This window comes from Tetrao urogallus (assembly GCF_951394365.1).
Source record: "Tetrao urogallus genome assembly, chromosome: 27".
NCBI lineage: Eukaryota > Metazoa > Chordata > Aves > Galliformes > Phasianidae > Tetrao > Tetrao urogallus.
This window is the reverse complement of record NC_136840.1, coordinates 140,964-163,240: the sequence shown is the minus strand read 5'-3', so window position 1 is coordinate 163,240 and position 22,277 is coordinate 140,964. Positions and strand designations below refer to the sequence as shown.

General features: G+C 66.8%; 4 protein-coding genes across 4 annotated transcripts in view; 2 read left to right on the top strand and 2 right to left on the bottom strand.

Moving 5' to 3' along the window:
* Nucleotides 1–197: 197 nt before the first annotated feature.
* Nucleotides 198–8,394, bottom strand: AEBP1 (AE binding protein 1; the record flags this gene model as incomplete). Its single annotated transcript, XM_079547494.1, has 21 exons — nt 198–748; nt 829–928; nt 1,009–1,148; nt 1,276–1,618; nt 1,690–1,866; nt 2,590–2,786; nt 3,465–3,588; nt 3,665–3,753; nt 3,827–3,971; nt 4,044–4,128; nt 4,215–4,354; nt 4,789–4,898; nt 4,973–5,047; nt 5,114–5,191; nt 5,377–5,466; nt 5,560–5,649; nt 6,376–6,465; nt 6,546–6,617; nt 6,744–6,815; nt 6,906–7,373; nt 8,172–8,394. 21 exons carry the CDS (start codon nt 8,392–8,394, stop codon nt 198–200), a joined length of 3,459 nt encoding a protein of 1,152 aa, XP_079403620.1.
* On the top strand, nt 8,393–12,507 carry CAPG (capping actin protein, gelsolin like; the record flags this gene model as incomplete). Its single annotated transcript, XM_079547493.1, has 8 exons — nt 8,393–9,109; nt 9,986–10,187; nt 10,256–10,410; nt 10,622–10,783; nt 11,497–11,736; nt 12,082–12,214; nt 12,280–12,368; nt 12,442–12,507. 8 exons carry the CDS (start codon nt 8,393–8,395, stop codon nt 12,505–12,507), a joined length of 1,764 nt encoding a protein of 587 aa, XP_079403619.1.
* Nucleotides 12,508–13,790: 1,283 nt separating this feature from the next.
* Nucleotides 13,791–18,539, bottom strand: DBNL (drebrin like; the record flags this gene model as incomplete). Its single annotated transcript, XM_079547539.1, is given in 15 exon segments — nt 13,791–13,944; nt 14,634–14,739; nt 14,866–14,960; nt 15,380–15,416; nt 15,418–15,473; nt 15,763–15,865; nt 15,934–16,011; nt 16,122–16,164; nt 16,248–16,399; nt 16,475–16,552; nt 16,813–16,959; nt 17,042–17,116; nt 17,296–17,408; nt 17,805–17,860; nt 18,457–18,539. Coding segments are annotated over 15 exon segments (1,362 nt in total). The 3' UTR covers nt 13,791–13,804.
* Nucleotides 18,540–20,701: 2,162 nt separating this feature from the next.
* TCF7L1 (transcription factor 7 like 1) overlaps nt 20,702–22,277 on the top strand; it is a gene marked incomplete at its 3' end in the record, with an annotated part of 10,485 nt that continues 8,909 nt past the window's right edge. The window contains 5 exon segments of the mRNA XM_079547363.1: nt 20,702–21,235; nt 21,317–21,377; nt 22,139–22,140; nt 22,146–22,197; nt 22,200–22,267. Of these exon segments, the coding sequence (XP_079403489.1) occupies nt 21,041–21,235; nt 21,317–21,377; nt 22,139–22,140; nt 22,146–22,197; nt 22,200–22,267 (378 nt within the window). The 5' untranslated portion in view covers nt 20,702–21,040.

The following is a 22,277-nucleotide window of genomic DNA, read 5'->3' as shown; positions in this document are numbered from 1 at the left end:
TGGGAGAAGCAATGCAGTGCTGCTACCAATACAGCTTTGTTTATTTGTGTAACAAAACCACGCCAGGGCCCTGCCCTGCTTCATCCGTGCCCGGGCGCGGGGACGCGCGTCTGTGTGCCCGGCCGCCCCGGGGCTCCGGGAGCGCGCACGGTGCCCACGCGGAGCGCCGGGAGGCGGAGCGAGGGGCCGGGCGTCCCCTAGTCGCCAAAGTTCACGGTGTAGGTCTCCGCGGTGGTGAAGGGCCGCGCCGTCCCCGTGCCCTCGTCCCACACCTCCGTCACCGTCACCAGCTCGGTCACCACCTCCGTCTCGGTCTCCATCTCCCAGGTGCCCGCCGTGGGCGGCTCCTGGCTCCACGGCGCGTTCGTGGTGCTGCTGAACGTGGGCAGCACCGTGCGGGGGGGCGGGGCGGTGGGGAGGGCGGCGGGGCCGGCGGTGGCGTTCAGCCGCCGCAGCCTCATCCGCTCGCGGAGCCGCTGCCGGAGCCGCAGTCGCTGGCGCAGCCGCAGGCGCTCGCGGAGCGTCATGGGGCGGCCGGGCACCACGCGGCGGATGGGCCGGTTCCCGTTCATGGCCATGATCTCGCGGATGCGCTTCCAGTTGGAGCGCGCCAGCACGAAGTTGCACTGCGTGGCGCCGATGTCGTAGAAGACGCTGCAGGTCTTCGTGCTGGGGTTGTAGCCCTCGGCCCGCGCCGACACGCGGTACTCGCCCGGGTTCAGGATGCGCCAGTAGTCGCCGCCGCTGGCTGCGGTGCCGAGGGGTGAGGGGCCGCGGGGTCCGAGGGCCGCCGTGCCGCAGCCCGTGGCGCCCCGGCCCGGCTCCTACCTGTCCTGATGCTGTGCTTGATGCCGCTCACCACGATGGTGGCGTTGGCGATGGGCTCTCCCTGCTGGTCGGTCACCAAACCCTTGATCCCGCGGTGGGTCTGCGCACAAGGGGACGAGGGCAGCGCGTTCGGTGCGAGGGGACGACGGCCAGCTCCCGGCGCCGCCTCCCCGTGCCTACCTGCTCCATGAAGGTGAGCAGTGACTCCTTGTTGTTCTCCCACTCCTGCTGCAGCTCGCTCTCGTGGGGGAACTTGTCGCAGCCCAGGTAGATGGAGAGCTCCAGGCAGTTGGTGTGCAGGTAGCTGAAGTCATTCATGCCTGCCGAAATCCCCGTGGGATCGGCGCTGCGGGTCACCGCCTCCCCCACCCCCGGCTCACAGCGGCACCCTGAGGTGGGAACGTCTCCTCAGAGAGTCCAAGGGGCTCCGCCTGGGCGCCCACTTACTGCCGGCCCGCGGCCGCCACTTGGCCCCCTGCACGATGCCCATGGCGTCGGTGACGTCCTGCGCGTGGCAGCCCCCGCGGAAGGTCTCCGTCATGGTGAGGTGCGCCGAGGCGTAGGAGATGGCCAGCCAGCGGAACACGGCGTGGTCGGGCGTCTCGTGCACCTCGGGCTGCTCGCCGTCCTCGTCCTCGTCCGGCGGGCGCGGGGCTGCGGGGCTCTCGCTGTGGGGCCGCGCTGCGTCGAAGGGGAAGGAGACCAACTTCTCCCCGCCCTGCAGGTTGGCTCCCAGCACGAAGGGGTTCTTCTCCATCCAGGCCATGACGGCTCGTGTCTCCACGGCCACCTGGAGAGGGGACGCCGTGCCACCCGTCCCGCCGTGCCACCGCCGTGCTCACGAGGCGGGCGGGCGCTCACCGCGGCGTCCTGCAGGTAGTGCTCCGGGACGGGGATGTGGTGGCCGGGGAAGCGGTGCGGCACCAACTGCCGCTCCTCGGCTGCCCACAGCGGGGACGTCAGGTCGGGGAAGTTCTCAAACAGGTCGAAGCCCTCCTCCGTCCAGTGGCCCAGCGCCCAGTTGCCCAGCTCGGAGCCCTGAGGGAGCGGCGACGGCCCCATGGTGCCACCGCTGCCCCCGCGCCGCCATCGTCCCACTGCCACCGCTGGTGCCACCGCTGCCCCGTTTCAACACCTCCCACGTGACACCGCTGTCTCAGTGCCACCATCCCAATGCCACTGCTGTCCTATTGCCACGACCCCAGCGCAACTCCCACCCCGTTGCCGCCACCTCCGTCCCACTGCCACCATCCCAATGCTGTCGCCATACCAGTGCCACCACCATCCCATTGCTGCTGCCCCAGTGCCACCACCATCCTGGTGCCAGCATCCCAGTGCCACTACCTCAGTCCCACCAACATCCCCCTGCCACCACCCCAGTGCCAGCATCGTCCCCCAGCCACCATCCCAGTGCTACCATCCCAATTCCCCCACCATTCCATGGCCACCAGCCCAGTGCCACCATCATCCAGTGTCACCATCTCAGGGTCACCAACATCCGACTGCCACAATCATCTCACCGCCACCACCTGTGAGTGCTACCATCCCAGTGCCACCAGCACTCCAATGCCTCCACCATCCCATGTCTACCATCCCAGTGCCACCATCCCAGTGCCACCATCATCCCAATGCCACCACCATGGTTCCAGCATCCCGGTGCTACCGTTCCACAGCTACCACCCAGTGCCACCGCTCCAGTACCACCACCACCCCAAAGCCACCACCTCCGCAGTGCCACCACGCGCAGCCCCCCGCCCTCACCGCCTCCTGTGCCAGCTCGTAGCCGTCGGGGTTGAGCGCTGGCACGAGGTGGATGCGCGTCTCGGTGACCAGGCTGCGCACGCGGGGGTTGCCATCCTGGTACTCCTTGCACAGGAACTGCATCAGCAGCAGCAGCAGCTCGCGGCCCAGCGCCTCGTTGCCATGCAGCCCCGCCGTGTAGCGGAACTCGGGCTCTCCTGCGGGGAGCCGTGGGTGCGGGGTGTGTGGGGCTGGGGGTGAGCTCAGCCCTACTGCGTATGGGGCCACTGGTAGGATCAGGGCCTGGGTTGGTTTTGGGGTCAGAGTTAGGGTTAGGGTCAGCTTTAGGGCTAGGGTGAGGGTTGGCTGTGGATTTAGGGTCACAGTTAGGGTTGGGGTTAGCTTTAGGGCTAGTGTTAGCTTTAGGGTCAGGGTTAAGGCTAGGGCTAGAGTTAGTTTTAGGTTTAGGGTTAGGATTAGGGTTAGCTTTAGAGTTTGGATAATATTTAGGGTTAAAGTTTGCAATTAGGGTAAGGGTTTGGTGTTAGCACATAGGTAACAGGGCTAGTGCTTAGGGTTAGGGTTGAGCTGTGGGTTAGGCCAACATCGGGGTTAGGTATAGCAGGGTTAAAGCTCAGCTTTAGGGCGAAAGTTAGGGTTGGTTTTAGGGTTGGTTGGGTTTAGGATAACGGTTAGGTTTAGATTTGGAGTTGAGGTTAGTGCTTTGGTTAGGGTTAGGGTTGTATTTGGGATTAGGGGAGGGTAGGGTTAATGTCAGGTAAGGCTTTGGCCGTTGCTGCAGTGGGACAGGATTGGTGTCAGGGCTCCTAAGGCGCGGGACGGCAGTGACAGAACTCAGGGCACGGCCACCTCCGGGTCCCTACGCCCCCCCTCACCCGTCTCATGCTCCCCCGGGTTGTCAGAGATCTCCATGGCGTAAATTTTCAGCCCCCGCGAGCTCTTGCCGATGTTGTAGATGCGGGTGATGGTGGGGCACTCCTCGTTCACCACCTTCATCAGCTGCGGGGGGAGAGGGAGAGGACGGGCGCTGGGAGGCGGCGCGGGGACGCGTCTGGGACGGCGCCACCAAACCCACCTGCCTCATGTCCTTGTAGCTGTGGTGACGGAAGTCCAGGTTGTCGGCTGATGTCACCTCGTTCTGCTGCGCGTAGTAACTGCTGATAGCTGCGGGGACAGCGATGTGGCCACGGCGCCCCGAGGTCCACGGCCCCCGTGTCCCCTCCCCGATGCCACTCACGGGAGAGAGGACAGCCCAGCACCTCCAGCCGCAGGCACAGGCTGCCGTTCCACGTCTGCGGGTACACGCGGATGTAACGCGCCACCATGGGCTCGGGGAACTCGGTCAGCACCGGCGTGTCCTTGTCCACGTTGCCATAGAACTTCTGCGATGGGGCACAGCAGGGTGGCACCGCGTCCCCATCGCATCCCCGCGTCACCCCGCGCCCCCCCCCTACCATCTCCTCGTAGCCGTTGGTGTACATCACCCAGTTCTGACTGTCGTTGCTGAAGCCCACATAGAAGCTGGTGACGAAGTCCTCGCTGTGGGAGGGACGGAGGGGACGGCGTGGGACCCCGCAGTGCCACCCCTCGGCCCCGCCGGCCCCCGCCACCCGCCGGCCCCGTACTGGATCTGGGAGTCCCGTCCCTGGGTGATGACGCCGGTGAACTTGGTGGTGCGACGCGTGTCCACCTCCAGCCAGTGCGCGCGGCTGTCGTCCTCTGCACACCACGCACCGTCAAAGAAATCGTCCTCGTTGGGACCCGCCTGGGGACAGCAAGGGGACACGGATGGGGTGAGGAGGGGACAGGGATGGGGATGGGAATGGAGACGGGATGGGGATGGAGATGGCAATGCGGTGATGATGGGATGGGGTGAGATGAAATGGGAATGGGGATAGGGACCAAAATAGCGATGGGGTCACGGTGGGATGGGAAGGAAACAGGGAAAGGGATTGAGACAGTGATGGGGTGAGGATGGGATGACAGTGGGGTAGAACAGGATAGGGACTGATAGCAATGGGGTGATGATGGAATGAGGACAGGGGTAGAATGGGATGGGATAGGAATGGGAACACGGGTAGGGATGGGATGGGATGGGATGGGATGGGATGGGATGGGATGGGATGGGATGGGATGGGATGGGATGGGATGGGATGGGGGAGAAGGTGGATATGGGATGGGGACGGGATGGACGCCCACCTGCATGTTGAGGCGGCCGCGCTGCGCACCCAGCCCGTGGCGCAGCATGGAAGAGGCCAGGATCTGGTCATCCTCCACACGGTGGGACTCCATGCCGATGGGAGGGCACCCTGTGGGGACAGGGGACGGGAAGGCCGTGGCACTGCAGCGCAGCGTCCCCGCACACAGGGATGGGAACACTCACTCGTCTTCTCCTCCGGTGCTGCCCACTCATCCTCATCTGGCTCCCACTTCTTCCCACCTGGCTTTTTGGGTTTTCCTAGAGGAAAGGCGCACGGTGAGGGGGGCACAGGCTGAGTGGGGACGCAGGGTTGGGGGCACCCACCTTTGCTGTCCCGGCCCTTCTCCTCTGCCCACGGATCCTCCTCCTCCTCCTTGCTGCTGCCACCCTTCTTGGGCTTCCCTGGTGGGAAAGCAGTCATAAGGGACGGGAACGGGGACAGCGATGGGACAGGGACAGATGTGGGAATGGGAAAGGAGTAGGGATGGTACAGGGACAAGGACAAGGACGGGACAGGGACAGGAATCAGACAGGGACAAAAACAGGACAGACAGAGATGGGGACAGGGCTGTGCCACTGCCTCTCACAGGGCTTCAACTTCTCCTCATCTGTCTCCATCTCCTCCTCTTTCTCCGGTTGCTTCTTGGGCTTGGGCGGTGGGAGCAGCCCGTAGTCGACTATGGGGTGGGGATGGTAGTGAGGGGCTGGGATGCCCCTGGGGACCCCTCAGAGCCCCCTGGGAGCAGGGGATGGGGCCGGGGGTCACTCACAGTCATCGTAGTCGGGTCGCTCCCAGCCCTCCTCGTAGTCGCGCTCGGTCACGGGGCCGGGCAGCGGTGCGGGGGGCTCCTCTGGTGTGGCTGGGGATGGGCAAAGGGTTTGGGGTGCCTATGGGGTCCCCTATGCCCCTGCAGGGTCAGCGTGTCTCTACAGTGTCTTCATGCTACTGTGAGGCCCCCCCTTACCACAGGGGGTCCCCACATCCCTGAAGGGTTTCCCCTATCTCCATGAGATCCCTACACTCCCACGGGCTCCTCCGTGTCCCTTTGGGATCCTCTATAGCCCCTATAGGGTCCCCACGTCCTGCAGAAACCTGCATATCCCTACAGGATTCCTACAGCTCCTGTGAGGTTCTCCTGTCCCTGCTGAGTTCACATGCCATTATGGGGTCCCCATGTCCCTGCAGGAACCCTGTGGGATGTTCACATCCCATAGGATCCCTGTAACCCCCATGGAGTCTCCATGCCCCTGCAGGAATCTAGATGTCCCATGGGATCCCCCTGCTCCTGTAGGGTCCCCCTGGACCTATAGGGTTTCCTGTTGTTTAGTGTCCCCATTTCCATGCAGGAACCCACCATCCCTATGGGATCCCTATACCTCTAGAGGTCCCCATGCCCTTATAGAGTCCTAATGCCCACATAAGGGACCTCCACGTCCCCATCGATGACCCCTGCAGGACTGCCATGCCTCCATGGGGCTCCCTGCACCCCCCACACCAGGACGTCCCCATGCCCCCCCCATCCCTGGTGACCCCAAACCCCACTCCCAGCCCTGGGGTCGCCCCCAGCCCGTGTCCCCGCACTGACGCGCTGCCGTCTCCGGTTGGGGCCAGACCCGGTCGGGTTTCCTCCTGTTTGGGGGTTTGCGGGGCTTCTGCTGCCGCCGGATGTACTCAACTGGGGACAGAGGGGGACACTGATGGCGGGGCCGTGAGGGGGTGAGACCCCACGGTGCCCCGTGAGCCCCAGCGCCGTACAGTCCTCATAGTCCTCCCGCTCCAGCTGCTCGTTGTAATCCAGCGTCGGCGGCTCCGGCTCCTCAGGGACCTCTGCAGGGTGACACGGGGACGTGGGACACGGAGGTCGGGGGTGACGTCAGGATGGGGGGAGGTGTCCCGGAGATGAGGGACACGGCAGCAGGGCACGGGGAGGTGGTGACACGGGGTGGCTCTCACCTGCCTCAGGCTCAGGGCGCCGATCCTCCCGGCCCCACTCCCAGCGCTGGGTTGGCCGCTCCTCCAGCTCCTCTGGGGACGGGGACACGGGGGGTGTGGGGTGGGACACGGCCGGCATTGCGCTTTGCCCCCACGGAGCCCCTTGGTGCCCCCCCCGCTCACCTCGCTCTCTGCCATCCTCCTCCTCCTCCTCCTTCTCCTCGGGGACCCACGGCTGCCCCACAGACAGCGATGTCCCCGGTCCGTCCTCACCCCGCGGGGGCTGTGGGGCTGTGGGGGGCTCCCAGGGGGTGTCGGGTGGCTGCGGTGGCCTCGTGTCCAGGGGCTTCTTGGTGGCCTTGGGGCGTTTCTCTTTGGGGGGCTTTTCCTTGGGGGGCTTCTCCTTGGGGGATTTCTCTTTGGGCTTTTTGGAGCCCTTGGGGGGCTTTTCGGAGCCTTTGGGGGTCTTCTCCTTGGGTTTCTTGGGGGGCTTCTCCCTGTCAGCCTTCTTGTCCCTGTCCCTGTCCCTGTCCCTGTCCCTGTCCTTCTTGGAACCCCGGGCTCTCTCTTTGGGTTTCTTGGTGGGCTTGGGCCCTTTGTCCTTCTTGGGCTTCTTGGGTTCCTCAGGCTCCGTCAGCCGCTGCGGGGGCTCTGTGGGAGCAGGGTGGGATGGAGGCACCCCCTGCCAAGTGCCCCCAACCCTCCCTGTGCCCCTGCTCAGTGCCCCCAGCCCTGCCCAGCACTTCCAGTTCTGTCAATCTCATTTCACCCCGCCTCGTTTCACATCCCCCCCCAGTTCCCCCCGTGTCATTACCCCCATCCCAGTGCTCTCATCTTGGCTCCCCTCATCCCAGTTCCCTTCATCTCAGTGCCCCCACCTCAATTCTCCCCCATCCCAGTGTCCTCATTCCAGTTCCTCTCATCCCAGTTCCACCACTCCAGTGCCCCACACTCCATTACCCCCATCCCATTACACCCATCCGATCATTTCCATCCCATTACCCCCACACCAGTTCCCCCCACCCCTTCACACCCCATTATCCCCCACCCCATCACCCCCATCCCATTATCCCCCACCCCATTACCCCCATCCCATCGCTTCCATCCCATTACCCCCACCCCATTCCCTCCCCCCCCCAGCCGCCCATTACCACCCCATTTTCCCCATCCTACTACCTCTCCCAGCTCCCTCCATCCCATTTCCCCATCCCAGTCCCTCTCCCCCAGTCCCCCGTTCCCACTCCATTATCCCCATCCCGTTACCACTTTCCCAACTCCCTCCACCCCTTTGCTCCCACCCCACGACCCCCATCCCATCACTTCCATCCCATTACCCCCATCCCAGCGTCCCCCACTCCATCACCCTCCCCCCAGCCCCCTTCCCAACCCACGACCCCCATCCCGTCACCCTTTCCCCCAGCCCCCCGTACCCCCCCGCCCCGCGCTCACCGCCGTTCCCCGCTCCCCGCTCCCCGTCGGTCCCGGGCTGAGCTCCGAGCCGCACATCGCTGCCATCCCCTCCCGCAACGCCGTCCACGGGCGCCAGGAAACCGCGCAGGAACTCTTCGATCTCCGCGTCCGTCAGTGCGGGAGCGGCGGGGCCCGGCCCGGCCCCGGGCAGCAGCGGGAGCAGCAGCAGCAGCGGGAGAAAAGCGGCGGAGCGGGGCGGCATGGCGGAGCGGCACCGGGCGGAGCGGGACGGGACGGGACGGGATGGGGGGGGGGAGGGGCGGCACCGCCCTGCGGGGGGACCGGCGCGGGCCGGAGCGGTACGAGGGCGTGCGAAGGAGCTGCGAGGGCATCGCGCTGGTATCGCGCTGGTATCGCGCTGGTATCGCACTGATATCGCGCTGGTATCGCACTCACAGCATACTGCCACTGCACTGGCATTGCACTGGCGCTGCAGGGGTGCAGCCCTGCCCTTGGCACTGCACAGCACTGCGCTGCCACTGCGCTCCATCGCGTCGGTGCTGCACGGGCACCGCAGGGCAGCAGCACCGCACAGCGCCTCACAGCATCGCACAGCACCGCACAGCACCGCTCCCCGCTCCCTCGCGCCGCTCAGGACCGGCTCTCCGTGGCACCGGCGCCGCACGGGAGCGGGCACGGCGCCGTCCCTGCATTGGCACCGGGCTCAGGACCACCCCTGGGTGTCGCCCAGCATCGGGGTCACCCCCGTTGTCCCCATCCCGCTCCCCCAGTCCCTCCACCGGGCCCCGCAGGCTCCCCGGGCCCCACGGAGGCCGAGCCACGTGGCCGAGCCCCCCCGCGCTCGTCACACGCGTGGCCCCCAGCCCGGCTGTGACTCAGCGCCCAGACGCGCCGCGGCGGGGGTGGCGGGCGAGGGGGGCTGCCGTGTGGCGACCACAGCTTCCCAGTTCCTCCCAGTAACTTCCCGGTGCCCCCAGTTCACCCGACGCTCCCCGGTCCCCCCGGTGCTGCCCCTCCCCCCAGTATCAATGCAGCCCCCCCCCCCACTTCCAGTCGCCCCATCCAGCAATCCCAGTACAGGAGCTCCCTCTCCAGCACGACCCCCCGGACCCCCGCATTAGAATTCGCAGCACAGCCCCCCCCCCCCGGTGCGTCCCCATAGCGCCCCCGCCAGCAGGGCTCCGGGACCCCCAGGAACCCCGTGCCGCACCGACTCCCGGCTGGGGGTCTCATGCCAGCAGCCCCCCGTGGCCACGCGCTCAGGGCGGGGGGACGCGCAGGGCCAGACCCGCCCCCCCAGCCCCTCCCGGCGTCCGCACCCTTTCCTGCTTGAGTCAGCGGCGTCTGACTGCTGCTTCCGGGTGTCCCGCGGCTGTTGGGGCGTCCGCCTGTTTGTCTGGGCGTCCGTCCGGGTGTCCTCCTGTCTGTCCATCAGGGTGTTTTGCCTCTCCTTCTCCTTCTGTGTTTGTCCAGGTGTCCGTCCGTCTGTGTGGCTCACAGGGGTGTCTGTCTGTCCGTCAGAGTGTCTGCGGTGGGGGTTGTGTCCATCTGTCTGCTGGGGGCATCCATCTGTCCATTGGGGGGTCTGTTGGGGGATGGTGTCCATCTGTCTGTGGGGGCATCCATCTGTCCATAGGGTGTCTGTGGTGGGGGTCTGACCACACTTCTGTCTGTCCTTCTGTCCATCAGGGCATCCATCTCCCTCTTGGGGTGCCAACCTGTCTCTCCAGCTGTCTGTCCATCCGTCCACCGCCTTCCCGACGCCATGTACACGGCCCTCCCCAAAAGGTCTCCCACCCTCCAAACCCTCCCCCCACCCCATAACCCCAAAGACCCCTCACCAACGCCCCTCTCCCCGCAGCGGTTCCCCCTTCGGCCCCGCGCCCACCCGCCCTGGGCTGCACATCTGGCGCGTGGAGAAGCTGCGCCCGGTGCCGGTCCCCGAGAGCTCGTGGGGTGTCTTCTTTTCCGGGGACGCCTACCTGGTGCTGCACCTGGGGTCCGAGGAGCGAGCCCACCTGCACCTCTGGATCGGTGAGCAATGCGGCGACGGGGCGGCGGGGGACGCGGGGGTCCGGCTGAGCTGTCGTCGCCCACCGCAGGCCGGGAGGCGTCGCAGGACGAGCGGGGCGGCTGCGCCCTGCTGAGCACCCAGCTGAACGCGCTGCTGGGCGAGCGGCCCGTCACCCACCGCGAGGCGCAGGGCCACGAGTCCGATGAGTTCATGGGCTACTTCCCCCGCGGCATCACCTACCAGGTGTGGGGCTGGGCATCACCGCTCAGCAATGAGCGTCGCCCGTGGGCTCTCGGGTAACCCTGAAGGGCACCGGGCATCGCCAGCGGGCCGTCGGGTGGCCCTGATGGGAGCTGGGCGCCGCTGAGGGGATCTCGGGTAGCCCTGGTGGGGCCGGCGGGTGCCAGCAGTGGGTCGGTGTCCGTGCTGGGCGCTCAGCATGCCATGCCGGCAGGAGGGCGGCGTGGACTCGGCCTTCAAGGCGGCGCAGCGCAGCGCTGGCCCCGTGCGCCGGCTGTACCAGGTGAAGGGCCGCAGGAACATCCGGGCCGCGGAGCGGGACCTGAGCTGGGCCAGCTTCAACACCGGCGACTGCTTCATCCTGGACCTGGGAGAGGTGCGTGGCCGCGGCGCTGCCATCCCCTCCCTGTCCCCCAGATCCTTCTGCGTGGTTCAGGAAGTGCAGTGTGTCCGTCCGGGTGTCCCTCCGTCCGTTGGGTGTCCTTATGGTCGTCAGGGCGGCTCTCCATCTGTAGGCAGGCTGGCTGTCCTGCTGGCTGTTCATCTGTTGGGGCGTCTGTCTGTCTGTCGAGCATCCATGTGTCCATAGGGGTGTCCGGCTGTCCATCTGGGTGTTCTGCTCTCCTGGGTGTCTGTTCTGAGTATTGCTCTGTTGGGTTCTTCACCTGCCTTTCTGTGTGTCCCTCTGTTGGGGCGTCTGTCTGTCAAAGCATCCATCTGTCCAGAACAGCGTCTGACTGTTTTCCCACTTGTCCGCCTGTCCATTTGGGAGTCCATCTACCGGGATGTCTGTCTGTCCTTCTGGATGTCCCTCTGTTGGGGTATCTGTCTGTCAAAACAGCCATGAGCCCATAGGGTTGTTAGGCTTTCTGTGTGTCTAGTGGTCCTTCTGGGTGTCTGTCTGTCCTTCCACAGAGGTCTTCACCCATCTTTTTGGGTGTCCATCTGTTGCAATGCCTGCCTGTCCCTCCGGCTGTGCATCCATCCATCCATCCATCCATCCATCCATCCATCCATCCATCCATCCATCCATCAGGGCACACGACCCTTCGGGTGGCCTTGGACACACGTTGCCATCCCTGTCCCCAGGCCATCTTCACGTGGTGCGGGGCGCAGAGCAACGTCCTGGAGCGCAGCCGGGCTCAGGAGCTGGCTGCAGCCATCCGTGACAGCGAGCGGGGCGGCAAAGCGCGCCTGGAGACGGTGCTGGATGGCGAGGAGCCCCCCGAGATGCTGCAGGTGCTGGGCCCAAAGCCCACCTTGACGGAGAGCAGCCCTGAGGAGGACGCGGCGGCCGATCGGAAGGCGGGGATGGCCGTTCTCTACAAGGCAAGGCACGAGGGATGCGTGGGGCTGGGCAGGGCTCGGGGACCCCCGTGCTGTGGGCTGGTTGCCCTGCAGTGGGTCAGGTTGCCCAAAGCTCCGTCCAGCCTGGCCTGGGACACCCAGGGCTTCGCTGTGGGTACATAAGGGATGTGTGGACATGGCACTGAGGGTCAGGTTGGCGGTTGGACTTGGTGACATGAAGGTCGTTCCCAACATAGGTGATTGTAGGATCCTTTGGGCTGTGCTGGCCATGGGGCTGGGCAAGGCCGAGGGACAGCGAGGCGGTCGCAGCAGGGACAAAGGGCCGGTGCTGGCTGTGGGGTGGGGGTGACACGGTGACCACCCCAGGTGTCGGACGCGACGGGGCGCATGGACCTGAGCGAAGTGGCCCGGAGCTGCCCCTTCAACCAGAGCCTGCTGTGCCCTGACGACTGCTTCGTGCTGGACACGGGCGCCGGGGGGAAGATCTATGTGTGGAAAGGTGCCCGGGGATGGGGCAGGGGACAGGGCCACCCCCCTGTGCAGCGCTGACGTCCCCATCTGCAGGGCGCAAAGCCAACGAGCAGGAGCGGCAGGCGGCCCTCAGCGTGGCCGAGCAGACCATCGCCCGCATGGGCTACTCGCCCCACACACAGGTGGGTGGAGGTGGCCTGGGGGGCACGGGCCATGACCCCCCATCCCCATCGCGTCCCCATCGTCGTCCCGCAGGTGGAAATCCTGCCGCAGGGCCGCGAGACACCGCTCTTCAAGCAGTTCTTCAGCGGTTGGAAGTGAGGCGGCGCCGTGGGCACAGGGCGGCACAGGGACGGGCTGTGACCCCACTCCCACGCCCACCGTATTCCCCACACCTCCAGTCCTGTGCCAGCTCCAAGCCCAGCCCAGCCCTGCACCATCAGCCCACCCTCCCTGTGTCCGAGGCCATGCCGTCCCCACTCCTCTCTTTAAGCCCCTGCCATCTACAAGGCCATTCCACCCCCATGCCATCTCTGTCTCCATCCCCACGCCACCCCGCTGCCACCTCCAGCCCCATTTCTCTGGCATCCCATCCCAGTGCCAACCCATCCTGGAGGCCACGCCATCCCCACACCCATCTTTCCTGGATCCATCTCCATGCCCATGCTGCCCCCATGCTGCCCCCGTGCCCCCCATCTCTGAGCCCGCGCCATTTCCCTCGCCACATCCATGCCACCTGCATGGCCATGCCATCCCTGTGCCACCTCCCTCTCCACCCCCATTCCATGCCACCCCTTCTCAGTGCCATCCCCAAGCCCACGCTGCCGTGCCACGTCCCCGCCGTCAGCGTCGTGCCATCCTCACAGCACACAAATAAAGGCATGGTGTGAACCCTGTGCCACACTGCAGTGTTGGAACGAAGGATGTGGGACTGGGGACAGCGGGGGGCGGACGGCAGCCATGGGGCAAGGTGGCCCAGCAGCACCTGTGGGTGCTGAGGTGACCGGGAGGCAGTGGGGCACTGCAGCCTGAGCCCCCCTGGTGCCGCCCACCCTGCCTGTGCTGATCAACCTCCTCTCACCCGTTCCTCCCCAACAATGCCCCCAAGCCTGCGGTTTCTGATCCATTGCAGAACACATCCTGCTCAGCTTCCTCTTAATTAAGGGTTCCTCATTAGCGCTGGCCGCTGTTAGAAAGCCGCTCTCCATGCCAGCGCTGCACCGAAACGCCACCAGTGGTGCAGAGCAACCCTCAGCCACGGGCTGCAGGTGGGGGCACAGGGAGCAGGGCGCCCCACAGGGTCCTGACACCAAAGAAAGCCCTTTTATTGACCCGCGGCCAACAGCTGCTGCGTCCTTGATCCCAAAGCAAACCAGGGGGGAGGAAGGCCGCCGCCGCACCGCGCTCTTCCTCCTTCACAGTGAATGGGGCAGGCAGCGCCCACAGCTTGAGGGGGGCGGGGGGTCACGGAGGGGTGCTGCCATCGCCCCCCAGAGAGTGCGGGGGGCTCAGGGGGCACAGCACGGTGCTGGGGGAGGGGGGAGGAAGGCAGGAAGCTGGCGCTGCTCGGAAGAACCGGTGGTGGTGGGGGGTCTGGGCACTGCCCGCCCCGCTGCCCTCACTCGAGCAGCTCCACGTAGTTGGCAGGGAACATCCCAAAGTGGCCGTCGGGGCCGTAGCCCCGCCACCATCCCTCGTCGATCATCTCGATGTTGGTGATGATGTTCTCGGGGTCAAAGGAGATCTCGGTGTCATCGGCTGGGAGCGGGGAAAAGGGGGGTGTGGGACAAAGCAGGGGAGCCCCTGGGCCCCCCATGCTGGGAGCACCCCCTCCACCTCGGAGAGACCCCTTCCATTTAGGAGCGCTCTCTCCTCTTTCTGGAGGATCCCACACCCCCGTCCTGGGGGAACCTGCCCTATTTCAGAGCCTCCACTCCAGTTTCAGAGGACCCTCCCTCATTTCAGAGGACCCCCCTCCCTCCTCTGAAGAATTCCATTTCAGAGGGACCCCCTCGTTCTGAAGGTCACCCCATTTCACAGGGACCCCTCCTCTTACTGGAGGAACCTTTTGGGGGAACCTCCCCTATTTCAGAGGGCTTTCCCCAGCTCTGGAGGATCTCCCCCCTCACCCCCTCATTTCTATTTCAGAAGAAATCCCCTCTTTTGAGGACCTCCTCCCATTTCAGAGGACCTCCCTCAGCAGAACCCCCTCAATTTTGGAGGAACCCCCCTCGTCCATAGGAGCCCCCTCTGCTCCTTTCAGAAGCACCCTCCATTTTGAAGGAACGCTCTGTTTCAAAGGACACTCTCCTTATTTTGGGGGCAACCCGCCAGTTCTGGGGCAACGCTGCTATCCTGGGAGGAACCTCCCCAGGTTCAGAGTGGGTGAAATAGGGTGGCCCCCTATTTCAGAGAAAACTCCCCCATTTCAGGGACCCCCCCCATACCCGCCTGGTAGTCGTAGAGCGCTCGGGCGCACAGCCCCTTCCCCGCCAGCTCGGGCTCCTGCTGGTACCCAGCTGGGTACTGGTACTGAGCTCCATCGTCATGGTCCTGGGAAGGGAACGGGGGGCACTGAGGGGCATGCAGCAAACCCAGCGTGGGCTGAGGGCAGCAGAGGCGCCCAGAGGGGATGCAGCCCCATAAAGCCGGACCCTGAAAGCAGAGGCAGAGCCCAACCTGAGGGGGTTCCTCGTAGATGGCTGTGCCGTCAGCTGCATCCTCGTACACGTTCTCCCCATCCGGGTGGCTGCCCATCGGGCTCACGCTGTGCCCTGCGGGGGGAACGGCGGCAGCTCAGCCATAGCGCTCCCCACACAGCGGGGGTCACGGCGCCCCGAGCGGTGCTTCTTATTTGGGGAGGGGAGGGGAAAGGGGAGAGCTGGTGCTCAACGTGAGTCATTGCCTAAAACACCACAGAGAGAAGCTGGTGGGAAGGGCTGCGCTGGAGCTTGGCCGACAGCAGCATCTAGCGGCGAGTGCAGCCCCACGGCACCGAACCGCGGGGGGGGGGGGGGAGCCAAGGGGTCACAAAGTCACAGCGAGGTTGTGGGCACCTCCGGGTCCCTCTGCTCCCACCCAGCACCACGTCCAGGCGGGATGCAGATCTCCAGGAGGAGACCGGGTTCCAAACGGGACCAGGAAGCGTGGCACCGGGGGGGGGGGGGGGGGTAGGGGGGGGCAGCCCACACACCTGCGGCCGGCACCGGGGATGGGTCCGGGAGGGGGGGGGGCGGGGGCCGGCACGGCGTCCTGCTCCCGCTGCAGGAAGGGGCTGCGCAGCTTGCCTGAAACAGAGAATGGGGGCTGAGGCGGGGCCTTGCCTGCAGCCAGACGGGCACTGCCCTCCTTCCTCTCTTTGGAAACCCCCCAGAAAGCTGTCAGCCCCCACGGGGCACTGCTTGCCCCCAGTCCAATCCCGGTGCTCCAGCAGCATTCCCACCACGCTGCAGCGCACCCCCGCAAAGCAGTGGGATGGGAACAGCACCAAGCTGAGCGCCCATGGGGTCACCGCCTGCAAACCCTCCCCTGGCTGCGACTGGGCACCCACATCCCCCTGCCCCCCAGGACCCTCACCTGGCTGCGCAGTGGCTGCAGTGTCCCCAGGTGCCGCCCGCTCCCTCTGCACAAAGATGTCCCGCGGGTTCCCCGGGCGCTGCGCAATCAGTGACGCCGCCTCCTGCGAGTGGAGTGGGGCTCGGGGGGGGTCCAGTGGGGCAACCCCCAGCTGTGGGGCTGTGGTCTCACCTGGGCTTTCTCCACTGATTCGCTCCTCCGCACACTGCGGCGCTGCCCGGCCTCACGCTCCTCTGCCTGCTGCTCCTTCTGTGGCACCAGAGGGGACAGTGACGGCCCCACCGCGCGGACCCCAAAGCGGGGGGTGAGCAAAGGGGACATCTGCACCCCAAAAGCCCCAGGGATGGCACGAGGCTCACCCACTGCTGCTGCTCCCGCCTCTCTGCCTCCTGCTGCAGCCTCCTGCAGGGAGATGGGGGGGGGTGACAAAGGGGAGAGAAGGGGTGGCCAGGGGTGGCAAGGGGCTGGAGGTGCTCAGGACTCACTTCTGGGCCTCGATCTGGCTGGAGCGTGCCTGGAACCTCTGCTCCCTCCCCGCTGCCTCCTGCAGCTCCCTCTCACGCCGCTCACGCTCCAGCCGCTGCCGCTCCTCCTCCGCGCGCCGCTTCTCCTCCAGGCGCCGGTTCTCCTCGTCCTTCTGTTGGGTGCAGGCACCGCCTCAGCCCCGCTGTGCTCCGCCACGCGGCCCACAGTGCTGCTCTGCAGCCCTCACCTCGGCTTTGGCCCAGAAGTGGTCCTTGTTGACCCGCTTGATTTCAGACATGGCGTTGGTTTTCTGGTAGACGGAGCCCTGCGTGGAGCGGGCAGCAGAGGGATCAGAGCAGAGCTGCACCAATGACTTTTCTGCATCCCCCTTCAGAAACGCGCTGACCCCACTGCTTCGTGCTGCCTTCGGTAGGGGTGGAAGGGACCCCACAGGGGGGACAGGAATCCGCCCCACAGGACCCACCCAACAGCAAAGGGCACCGCAGTCCCACCCCGTGGGACCCCCAACACCAGCATCAAACCATCTCCCCGTACTCGGTGACGTCACCCCAGCCCCAGACCCACCACAGGGCCTTGTGGCCCGGCGTCCTGGAAGCGGCTGCTCTCTTTGTGGAAGCTGTAGTTGGCCCCCGAGGCCTTGGCCACCTTCTGCATGATGAGCTCGGGCTCCACATCCTCCTCTGCTCGAGCGTTGATGGTGACGTGGGCACCCTGCATGGGGACATTGGGCTCGGAGTAGCACCGAATTGGCTTCCACAGGGGACAGAATGGGGACAGCAGGAGCCAAGCAAACCTTCAGGAAGCTGGCAACGGTGCTGACGTGGTTGGCACAGGCTCCTTTCCGCACATCATTGACGCCTTCACCCGTCTGCGTGGAGAAGCAGTGGCAAACCAGCAGAGGAGCAATGGAATGAGCAATGGAAGAGCGATGCAGAACCAATGGAATGGAAGAGCAGTGGAAGAGCAATGGCACCATGAGCCCCACCCCAGCGGCTCCTTTCCACCCCTTTGATTTGGGATGTCCCACACGTCCCCATCCCAGCTCACCCAGTTGATGAGGACGTATTTGGGCAGGCCGGAGTTGGGGTCCTTCACCCTGCAGAAGGCGTACATCACCTTGCCGCTGTTCAGCTCCTCCACCATCTCCTCCAGGCCGCCCTCTGTGCCGGGACAGGAGCAGGGCTGGGCCATGGGCATTGGCCACGTCCTGGCCACCCCTTGGTGTCCCCAGGGCCGCAGGGAGCGCGGGTGGCACCGGGGGGTGCCCACAATCGCCAGCCTCCCCCCAGCACCGCGCGCATGGGAACCACTCAGCAATGAGGAAACCCACAAGAACGCGCTCACACCCCCAAACCGTTCCCCATAAACGTCCCCAAAGCGGAAGGCGGCGGTGTCACAACGGCCAGCCCCAAATCCAGACCCCCCCACACAGCAGGAACGGGGCTTCAACCTCCCGAGCGGCAACCGAAAGGAGTTATGGGGCGGAGGGGGCGGGCCGGGCCGGCACCGCTTCCCCATTTCCAAGGCAGGCACCCAGCGCTGGGCGCCCCGCTCACCCCCGCTGCCGGCCACACGCAGGTCGTTGCTGTTGCCTTCATAGGTGAACAGAGCCCTGTGGGACGGGGGGGGCTGAGTCGCGGCCCCCACCCCCAAAGCCCCGCACCCACACATCCCGAGCCCCGACCCCCAGGCACACAATGAGCCCCCCGCCCTAAATCACCCCCGCTCCACAGACCCCCCCAGACCCCCAGCTCTGGGCACCCCACACCCTGAATCCCCACCCCCGTGCACCCCACGGCCCTCCCAGCCCCTCACCCCCACGCACCCCACACCCCCAGCCCCCCCCCATCACCCCACACCCTCCACACCGCCTGCACCCCCACCTCCAGCCCTCCCACTCCTCTGGCCACCCTCCACCCTCCACTCCCCCCTCCATCCCCCCGTCCCCGTGCTCCCCCAGCCCCAAACACTTCCATATCCCCACATCCCACTTTCACTTTCACCTCCCCACCCGCTTCCCCCCATCCCTACACCCCCATCTCCACCCCATCCATCCCCACGCCCCCCGGCCCCAATCACCCCTCCAAACCCCCTAAACCCCCAACACCCGCCATCCTCCTTCCACTTTTCCATCCCCGGACCCCCCCCAGCTACCCTTCGCACCCCATCTCCGCTCCCACCCCCCCGCTCCCCCCACCCCACGCCCACCAGTCGGTGGGGCTGCCGGCCGCCACCACCCTCCCGTAGGCCTCCTGCAGCGCCGGCCCGTTCTTGCTCAGGTTCAGCGCCATGGCAGCGCCGGATCCCGCCCCGCCCCGCCCGCGCCCCCTATAAGCCCCGCCCCTATAAGCCCCACCTCCTCCAAGCCCCGCCCCTCACAGGGGGCCGCCCTCGAGCCGGCCGCGCCACGCCTTTATAGTTGGCCACGCCCCTTGGTGTGACCACGCCCCCCCCGACGCCCCGCCCCCACTCCCATGGCCGCGGGCGCGCGCTGATGGTCCATTCGCGGCTCATCCCGCGCCCCGCGCTGAGGCGATGTCTCGTCGGCCCCCCCTCAACCCTCCCCCCCGTTCCCTCGGGGCCTCCGGCATCGCATGGCCACCGCGGGGACTCTGGGGACACGGGGCCTCCCAGCCACCGTGGGACCCTCGGGTACAGTGGGACCCTCGGGCGCCCTGTCCACCCCCCACCCCCCGACGGCAGGGGCCCCTGGGCTCCCACGAACGCCCTGAGCCACCCACGGGACCTGTGAGCACCCCGGATGCATCGGGACCCAAGAACACCCTGAGACCCCAGACGCCCTGGGACACCAGGAGCTTCAGACCCCACATGGGCACCATGGGGCCCCCAGACAGCCCTGGATCTCTAGCACGATGGGCACCATGGGACACTGGGACCCTCGGGCACCCTAGCCCTGCCACTCAGATGACACAGGACCCCCTGGGCACCCCTGGTCACTCTGGGACCCCCCAGCACCCCCAAGCCTCTATGTGACCCCGGGACCCCCAGCCAGCCTGGCACACCCCCAAGACCCGTGGATGCCATGGCCCCCCTGAGTCCCCCATCCACCCCGGGACCCCAGCCACCATGGGACCCCTGGGGACAGTGGGACTGTGGGCACCCTGGGACCCCCCCCATCCTCCATCCCTCCTTATGAGGGGCTGCCCTCAAACACCCCCAAATCGGCATTTTGGGGGTGCGTCCCCCAGGGACAGAGCTCCCCAATGGGTCGGGGTGACCCTGGGTGGGATGGGAAGGACGCCCACCGCCCCCACCGCACACCGCAGCTGTGAGCACTGCCAGCAGCCAATTAATGGGAAAGTTAATTAAAAGCAGGGCCATAAAACATCTGGAAGGGGAATGCCTGGGCAGTGCAGCACCCCGCAGCTGCTCCTCGGGGTCACCGCTGAGTTCTGTGCCACAAAAGCCTTTTCATGGGGGATTTCAGGCAAAGGGACCTTTGTGGGGCAGCGTGAGGGGGCCCAGAGGGTTGGAGGGGGTGGGCAACTCAGTGCTGAAAGAATGGGGTTTGTCAGTGGGGTCCTGTCCTATGGGGCAGCCTGGGGCTGCACGGGGACCCTGCTCAGTGTGGGGCGGGCTGGGGACCCCCTGAGCACCCCACTGTGATGGGGAGCCCTGGTGGGGTGGGGATCCCCCTGAGCAACACATTGGGATGGGGACATCCTGGTGGGATGGGGACACCTGGGCAGTTTGCTGACACTCGGGTGTGATGGGACACATCTGTGGGATGGGGACAGCAGGGGTGTAGGACATGCAGGCAGGACTGGGGCACCCTATGGGGGATGAAGTCAGGACAGGGACTGGGTGGTGGGGTGGGAGCACCCTTGGGTGGGACAGTGGCATCTTAGTGGTGGCATTCGAGCATCTGAACAGGGCGAGGGTGCCCTGGGGGGTGATCCTGTATGGAATGGGGAGACCCAGAGGTGTTGGTGCACACTGACTGAGATGGGATGGAATGGGGGGGACCCAGGAGGGGTGCAGCAGTATGGAAGGGTTGGGGGGACCCAGACGAGATGTGGGAAGCCAAGTGAGCTGGAGCGGGCGTGGGTGGGATTGGGGGTCCTGCATGGGACGAGGGGACTTTGGGGGGTGGGGGGGAACTCTGGACAAGATGCAGGGACCCAGCAGAGGTGGAGGGATCCGAATGGGGTGCAGGGCCTCGGACAGGACAGGGACAGCTCGGATGGGACAGAGCGATCCTTTAGGGGACGGGGGAACCACAGATGGGATGCGGGCACCCAGATGTGATGGAGCGGCCCAGGTGAGATGGGGGACCCCAGGCTGAACGGGGGGGGGGGGATCCCGTTTCAGGGATTCAGGGATGGGATGCGGGGACTCAGACTTGACGGAGGGACCCGGCCGGGGCGCAGCGCCTCGGACAGGTCGGGGACACCCCGGACGGGACGGCGAGATCCCGCAAGGGACGGGGGGACCGCAGGCGGGACGCCGGGATCCAGGTGAGCCGGAGCACCGGCGGCGGGACGGGGGCAGCCCGAATGGAAGGGGAGGACCCGGGCGGGACGGGGCAGCCCGGGCGGGGCGGCGCGAGCCGGAGGAGCGCCGGGGAAGCCGCGGCCGGGATCGCGGGAGGGAGCAGCGGCGCCCGGGGCGGCACCGGGCCCGGCCCTGCCCTGCCCTGCCCTGCCCTGCCGGCCCGGCCCGCGGTGTCGCCTTGCAGCCCGCCCCTCCCCGCCGCCCCGCGCATTCCCGACCCTCCGGGCGGCGGCGGCGGCGGCGCGGGGCCGGAGCGCGGCGCGGGGCGGGGGCCGCGATGCCGCAGCTGGAGCCGGCGGCGGGGGACGACCTGGGGGCTCCGGACGAGCTGATCGCCTTCCAGGACGAGGGCGAGGAGCAGGACAAGGGCGCGGGGCGCGGCTCGGCCCACGGGGACCTGGACGAGCTCAAGTCCTCGCTGGTCAGCGAGACCGAGGGCCGCGCCGCCGCCCCGGGCGGCCCCGACGCCGAGGTGAGGCCGGGCCCCGGCGGGCGGGAGGGCGGCCCCGGCCCCCCCCGCGGCCCTCACCGCGCTCCCCCCGCTGCCCCGCAGGCGGAGCGGCCCCCGCAGCCCCGGGAAAGTTTCCAGAAGCCGCGGGACGCGCTCGCTGAAGGTACCCCCCCCCTCCCCCCCCTCCGCCGCGCTCCGCTCCTCCGCCCGCGGCCCCGCGGCTCCTTTGTTCCCCCGGGCACCGCGGACCCCCCCCCCCCCCCCGCCTCCTCCCCCCACGGACGGGACCCCCCCCCCCCCCCCCGCCGGACCGGGGTTCGTCCCCCTCCCCCTCCCTCCCCATCCCAAAACCGTGCGGAGCGATCGGCCCCGCCCCCCCCGCGCCGCGGGAAGTTGCACTGCGACCCCCCCCCCTCACCCCCCACCCGGCCCCCCGGGAGCGGGATCCGCCATAGCGGCGCTGCCCCTTGGAGCGGGGATCGGCACCGCCCCGTAAAAGTGGGAGCCCCCCTGTAGGGCCGGAGCGCACCCCGGAATGGCACCGCGACTCCCAGCTGTGGAACGGCGACCCCCCACTCATAGGAATGGGACCCCCCCCTATGGGGACTGGAAAGCTCCCCAGCACAGAACGACAGCCCCGCTTTAGGAGTGGGACCCCCCGGGAGTGGCACTTCCCCATGAAATCATTGCCCCCTCCCATGCTGCTGGGACACCCCTTAGGAATGCCCACCCCCATGGGACCCCCTCCCCGTAGGTCTGGGACCCTCCCCCCAGCTAGACGAGACGTGCAAGGTCTAGTCCTTACCCCCCAGCAAGAAGCTGAGCCCCTTGGTGCCACCCATGGGCCCCGTGGTGCTGCATGCAGACACCCCCCCCCCCAGTCCTTCTCCCCTCAGTTTCCTGACCCTCTCCTTTTCTCCCCAGTGTCAGACGACAGCAGGATGGGGGGTTTTTTAAAGGCCCCCCCTACCCCGGCTACCCCTTCTGATGCTCCCTGACCTGGGCACCCCATACCTCTCCAATGGAGCTCTGTCCCCCGGCGGCGCCCGCACCGTAAGTGTCA